Here is a 6,788-nt window from a genome sequence, read left to right as displayed (position 1 = left end):
AAGAAGAAGGAAGACCAAAGTGTGGATGCTTCAGTGCTTCTTAGAAGAGGGAACAAAATACTCACAGGAGGAAATATGGAGACAAAATGTGGAGCAGAGACTGAAGGAAAGGCCGTCCAGAGACTGCCCCACCTGGGGATCCATCCCATATACAGTTGCCAAACCTGAACTCTACTGTGGATGCTGGGAAGTGCTTGCTGATGGAAGCCTGTCTCCTGAGGTGCTCTGCCAGAGCCTGACAAATACAGAGATGGATGCTCTCAGCCAACCATTGGACTGAGCGCGAGGTCCCGAGGAGGAGTTAGAAAAAGCACTGAAGGGGCTTTGTAGCCCCATTTAGGGAGCAACAGTGTCAACAGGCCTTCTGGATCTCCTGGGGACTGGACCACCAACCAAAGAGTACATGGAGGAACCCATGGCTCTGGCCGAATATGTGGCAGAGGATGGCCTTGTTGGGTATCAGTGGGAGGAGTGGCCCTTGAGCCTGAGGGTGTTTGATGCCCCAGTATAGCGGAATGCCAGGGCAGGAAGACAGGAGTAGGTGGGTGGGGGAGCACCCTCATAGAGGCAGGAGGAGGGAGCATGGGATAGGGAGTTTCTGAATGGGAGACCTGGAAAGGGGAAAACATTTGAAATGTAAATAAAGAAAATATTCATTTTTTTAAAAAAAGAAAACAAACAAAAAACAAAAGAAAATTCTGAAGATGAACTGCCAGGTTTTGAAACATATCTCAATTTTATAATAAAACTATATTACTGAAATCTGACTTGAGAATCAAAAAAAAGTGACAATAAAAAAATATATTGACTTGTTTGTTCAATATTATACAAAAACTAGAGTCAGAATTCCTACACCTATATCACTGCAGAAAGACACTTTATTTAGTAATGTGATTTGTCTGTGTGCCTTCTGTCTGCAGTGAACATAGGTTGAGTAAATATTTGGTTTCGATTCATTTTCCCCATTTTTTTCTAATCAATGTCCTTACATTATTTATTATATTGCTAGATTCAAATTTTTACTTTGTATTATGTTTATTTTATTTCATTACAGTAGTCAATTTAATTTTATTTATAACTTTGTATATACAATACTAATATGTTTCTTTTTTTTTTTAAATCCAAGCCTACATGGGGCAAATGATATGAAGAGGAGAACAAATTAAGAAAAATGAGTCCAGTACATGTGAAGTGTTTGAATGTGCTTCTTTCTGTGGAGTGATAGTTCATCGATTCCTGCATGTTCAGCATCAAGAATACTGAGTTGTGTTTAACATTTAATGGTTGTATTATAAATGTAATCAATAGGGGAGAAATTGAAAGGGAGGGTTGCTGAATGTTTCTGAGAAAATGAACAATGAGTTCACAAATACAGGAGAGGCACCTCTGAGCCACAGAGAAGGTAAAAGCAGAGCAGGTACAAGAAGTAGGGTCTTCTTCAAATAGCTCCAGACCTTGCTGGAGAAGTGGAGGCTTTTTGATGGAAGATGGCTAGATGCAAATGGCTCTGACTTGCAAGGCCTGCAGTAGGTTTGTACACCCAGGCAAGGTTGGATACCATGTAACCATAGCAGTGGCAACAGCCCTGGCTGTGCCATGGTGTAGCATCCCACAGGGGCCTGGAGTTTGTAGCTTGAGGAAAGGGACAAACTGACAAGGAAGTCAAGAGGGGGCTCAATGATAAGGAGAGAAAGGAGCGAGGCCACAAATATCCAATGAGCCTAGAGCTAGAAGATGGGGAAGAAAGGGTGGGGAGGGGGGATTTCCTAGTTCTTCTGTAGTCATGCGCTGTGCAAACCAGAATGCTTTACAATGCAAGAGTAGCCACTTGCCATTTCATAGACTCTCCCTGAAGAAAGGCTAAGGGTTTTACTCACACCGTTTCATTTAACCCTCATGGCGTATACAACGATCCCTTCTTATTGATGGGGTGACTTGAGGCTTGCTGAAGTTAAATACATTACTTACATTTTTCTGACTAGAAAAAAAAAAGAAGAAGAAGAAAGCAACTGCACGTGTCCAATAAAGCTTAAGCCCCACACTGATATAAATATTATTCTGGTTGTATAACAACATTTGACTCCTGCATCCTTTTCTTGTGGGCTGATAACCCAGGGCTAGTTTTGTCAACTCATTGGCCTTGCAGGATGAAGTCCAAGTTTCCTACCGTGACTCACGAGGCGGGTCAGAGTCCAAACCCACACTCTCTTCTGTGGACACAGGCTCCCACACCAAGCGCTCCTGCTGGGTTCAACTGTTTTCAGTTCTCTGAGTGCAGCAGGGCAGCTTTTGAGTTCAGGGCTGTCTGGGGTGGGGTGGGGTGGGGTGGCATGTCTTTCTCCTTTTCTCTTCCTGCCTAACTCCTTCAAGTCCTTTAAAGCTGAGGTTTACTATCACTTGAGTCCTTCTCCAAGCTGACGAAAATGAGAACATGGGGACATCTCGTCTTTGCAGATCTCTATGGCACTTCTCATGGCACTGAATCACGTGGAGCTGCTGACTGCTGTACCAGGGCTCCTTCCACAAGTCCATAGTTCCTGCCTGTCTGGGTTCATGTTTCTTGTTTGTTTTTGAGACAAGGTCTCACTCTGTAACCCAGACTGGCCTCAAACTAGTGGCAACCTTCCATGCCTGGCTGAATGAGGAACTGGACTTTTTATTTCTTGCGTTACTTGGAACTACGTGCAATTGAGCCTTCCCATGTTCCCATGTGTGATGCAAGCCCTCTATCGTTGATCTCTATCTCCGGACCTTATCATCTTGAAGGACCTAGGAAAAAAATGAAAGACAATGGTTTTGTTGATGATAGCTAGACCTTGGTTTTATCCTTATACCTTGGTCAGATCTTATTCTTAGAGCATTTTTTCAGTCTCTGGTAAAGAACAAAATGCACACGAAGTTCTAAATGTAGTCAATAAATTCAAGATATCTGTGGCTATCAATGACCCATTTACCTATCTATTAAACAAAAGTTCTAATATTTTTGTAACTACCAAATTGAAGCAATTACACAGTTGCTTTATATTAGCGGTAATATTCAGTTTAGGCTAGTCATTCAGAGCAGAGGCCAAGGTTTTGCCCTCTGGTTAGAAGATTGAACACACATCTCTTGCTTCTATTTCTTAGTAGGTAAAATAGCAGCAAGAAGCAGAGACCGGTACGCTCTGGGGGGCGGAGGGGGGCATGATTGTCAAAAATCCCTTTAAACATTGTGACACATTCAAGGGGTGGAAATATGGTGGTCATATTCCCCAGGGTGCTGCAGAAACTTTCTAGAATGCACATCGTGCTAGGTTCACCTGCAAATGCTAGTTTAGGGATTCCCCCCCCCCCCCCGACATCACAACAGGAAAGTCCTGCTGCAGGCTCTTCAGAAAACAGGAACGAATCCTAGAGAAAGAAGGGGAAATGCACACCAAACTTCACAGGCTCTGCTTGAAAGATGAAAAATTAACCCAGCGCGGTTGGGGGTGGAAGTGTGAATGGCGGTGCTTGGACGCTGGGTCTTCAACGTCCGGACACTTTTCCTTCCCTAAAGCCATTTTAGTCAAAGGTCATGTGTGTGTCCTGTCAAAGGCCAGCTTCCAATGGAATCACTGTCCCCCGGGGATAGCGGGGGGCCCTCTGACTCCATCTGCTTTGGAGAAATCCCAAAAGCAAACGGCCTAGCGCAAACAAGCGCAGTCAGGAGCCGCCAGTGCCGGGCTTAGCTCCCAGGTCCCCGGCCCGCAGCCCAGGCTGTGTCCACAGCGCCCTGGCTGGAGCGAGGCACCCGGACGCCGCAGCATGAACCGCCACGCCGATCGGGTAGGGTAGGCAACCCCTCTCTGCGCGTGCTCCACGGCTTGGGGCTCCCGGGTCACGGCGGCTGCACCGTGCAGCCGGGGCAAAGCCTGCGAAGGGGCCTCGGCAGCAGTCGGGAAAACGTCCGGGGTTGGGCTGCCTTCCCGTGCCCTCAGCTGGACCGGGTTCCGGGCTCACCAACGCGGAGCTAATTTTGAGTTGTCCTTGCCAGAGTCTGTTTGGCTTTGCAAATGCGTATCTCGTTTCTGGAAAACAAGCCAGTGGAAGCTGCAGAGGGGCTAGGGATGAGTCTCCCAGCTCACCACAACTCGGAGCCTGGGACTAGGGAGCGAGCCCCTTTGGCCAGAGCCAGGGGCAGGGGGCTGTGAGCTCTGTCCTCCTGAGACAGCCAGCCTCCCTGGCCCTCTTGTTTATGACTCCTTGGACAAGCGCTTGGCAAGGCTGGGGAACTTTAAAACAATCTGTTTCAGTAGCATTCTCTGTGCTCTTTCCTATGCTTGCCTCAAGGAGGCAGATCGTTTTTTGTTTTTTGTTTTTTTTCTGAGTGGGGAAGCCCTTCCCTGCAGCCAGATCCCAGGAGCCAGACTCTGCCCCTTTGTATTTTTTTTTTTTTTTTTTTTGAACGAGTCCTTCGGATGGATCTTACTAATGTTGGTTAAGTATAGAGGGCCGGTTTCTCAACTGATCTCGAGTGCTTTTGGTCTGGACTTGGAAGTCTCCTGGGGCAGAGCAGATAGGCAGCAAGGAGCGGGTGGCTAAAGGGTTTCAGAGACTGCTGTTTCCGTTCTGGTTTCATCCTAACAGGTTAAGCAGGGAGCCATTTTTCACTGATAAAGGGGCAGAAAACAAGAGCCTTTCTGGGATTTGTTTATGCCTCGAACCCCCAGTTCCACGGAACTGGGAGGTTCCCAGCACTGTTGCAGGTGTTTTCTGAACTTCTGATCCTCTCCCGAGGACCACCTTCAAATGCTACCCGGAGTTTTCTCCTTGAAAGAGTAGGTGACAAGATCTCACTTTCCTTGTTCCCTACTTGTCCCTTCCTATCTAGCCAGGAGCCTTGGTCCACCACTCTGCAGACTTAACTTTTGTTGGGGCTGTTGAAAGTCTCTGCGCCAAACCCCAGAGGATTTGAAACTCCTCTTCCTCAGGCTCTCCTGGGGCCAGTTTGAAGAGCTGGTTCTTCCCTCTCTTGTGTTTAGACTCTTAGATTCTGTAATAATACACCTCCTTGTTCTCTTCTGCCCTTCTGAGTCATTACTTACCGCCTTAAAGGGCCCCACTCCACATCTTTCAGTGTGTCCCTCGGGTCTCTCCTCGACTCTCTTCCCTGACTACATCACCTCGTTCATTCCAACAGCTTCAGCCACTGCAATCCCACACGTTGTCTGGAGCGCAGCCTTTCTCCCAAAACATCTCCAATGAGATGGTCCACAAAGCATCTTGAAGTCAAAATGTTCAAAACTGAATCTGTCTCCTCCCTTCTTCCTCCTGCTCTGCTCTTCCATTCGGATGGCATCCCCTTCGCTTTAGACACAGCAGAGTCACCTGAGGTGGCTTGTCTTTCATGTTGTGCCTTCCTGTCTTCCCATTGGATGAAGTTCCTGTATGCACCTTCTAGTTCGTATTATGTAGCATCTCTCTTCCATTGTTTGGTACCATCTCTCCTCCGTAGTTTGAGTTCAGACATTCTGGTCACAGTCTCACATTCATTTCATTTAAGGCCAGTGCTGTCCAATCTGTGCCTTTATATTGGTTATCTTTCTTTTCTCATTGCTGCAGGATTGGGGACTTACTTCTGCTCACTGTTAGAAGGAATAGTGTCCATTATTATAATGGCTGGATCCTGCGAACATGTGGTGGGTGGTCCCCCTGCATGTGTCTGAAGTCAGGAAGCTAGGTGGGAATGGATGTGGAGGTAAGGGTGGGGGTAGGGATGGGGATGGGGGTCATGCTAGAGCTGGACACTGCCCCACAGCTAGGTTTTTCTTTATACTATCTTCAGTCTGGCACCACACCCCGTGGAATAGCAATGCTTATATTCAGGGTGGATCTGTGTGTTTTTCTGTCCTTTCTGGAGACACACTCCAGACATCCATTAACAAGTGTGCCTTCCAGGTGATCCTAAATTCAATCAATAGCATCATGTCACCTTATGTCCCCAGGGTGTCAGGTGTTCCTAAAGTGCAGTGTGGTCACAGACATGCTTTGTGAGACGTCTCTAGTGAATTTTTGTATTTTTCTTTTAAGAATGATGTTGGTGGGTACATGTTCTCCACAACTAGCCTTTTTAAAAATAATGTGCATTGGTGGTTTTCCTGCATGGGTGTCTGTGAAGGTGCCAGGCCCCCTAGAATTGGGGCTACAGATAGTTGTGAGCTGTCATGTGGGTGCTGGGATTTGAACCCAGGCCCTCTGGAAGAGTAGCCAGTCCTAAAACACTGAGCCACCTCTCCAGCCTTTTACCTGACTCATTCTCTCCTCCCACCCACTCCCTAGTCACGCTTCATGAGTCACTTTGCACGTTTTATACACACTGCACACAAAGCAGCCACAGTAAACTGTCCCCTCTCAGCTCACTAGTCTCATTATTGAAAAAGGACTCAGCTGATAACCACCTTTTCCTGGGAACTTCCTGGACCATCCATCCCTCTTCCAGAGTGGGTTAGCAACTTGGCTATGTTCTCCTCACGTCTCCTTCCCTCCTGCCATCTTTTCAACTTTCTATTGAAAAGGTCTAGTCATCTGCCCCCAGCAGACGGGTTCCCACGCGATACAGAGCAAACTACTTCTGTCTCACTATTATTTCTGTCCTAGGATCTTTAGATCCTAAAGCTGTCTGTCTCAATTGGGATGTTTCATGAGTTCCTTCTGATTTATTTTCCCTTTCCTGACTGCTCTCCTTCCCTGCTCCCTCCCTTTCTCCCTCCCTCTCCCTTCCCTCCCCCCCTGCCCCCTTGTCCTCCTCTTCTCATCTCCCCTCCTCT

General features: G+C 47.1%; 1 protein-coding gene and 1 long non-coding RNA gene across 2 annotated transcripts in view; one reads left to right on the top strand and one right to left on the bottom strand.

The window, feature by feature from the left end:
* Positions 1-3,406, bottom strand: part of LOC110334475 — a 10,992-nt gene extending 7,586 nt beyond the window's left edge. The window contains exons 1-2 of the long non-coding RNA XR_002381118.1: positions 3,300-3,406; positions 2,168-2,769 (exon numbers count right to left, since the gene is read on the bottom strand). This is a non-coding gene — a long non-coding RNA (uncharacterized LOC110334475). The remainder of the gene's footprint in view (positions 1-2,167; positions 2,770-3,299) is intronic.
* A 105-nt stretch (positions 3,407-3,511) lies between these two features.
* Enpp2 (ectonucleotide pyrophosphatase/phosphodiesterase 2) overlaps positions 3,512-6,788 on the top strand; it is a 114,829-nt gene continuing 111,552 nt past the window's right edge. The window contains exon 1 of the mRNA XM_029547854.1: positions 3,512-3,807. Within this exon, the coding sequence (XP_029403714.1) occupies positions 3,787-3,807 (21 nt within the window). The 5' untranslated portion in view covers positions 3,512-3,786. The remainder of the gene's footprint in view (positions 3,808-6,788) is intronic.

Source organism: Mus pahari, chromosome 17, assembly GCF_900095145.1.
Source record: "Mus pahari chromosome 17, PAHARI_EIJ_v1.1, whole genome shotgun sequence".
NCBI lineage: Eukaryota > Metazoa > Chordata > Mammalia > Rodentia > Muridae > Mus > Mus pahari.
Note: the sequence above shows the minus strand (reverse complement) of the source record. Positions and strands in the feature narration are given on the sequence as shown.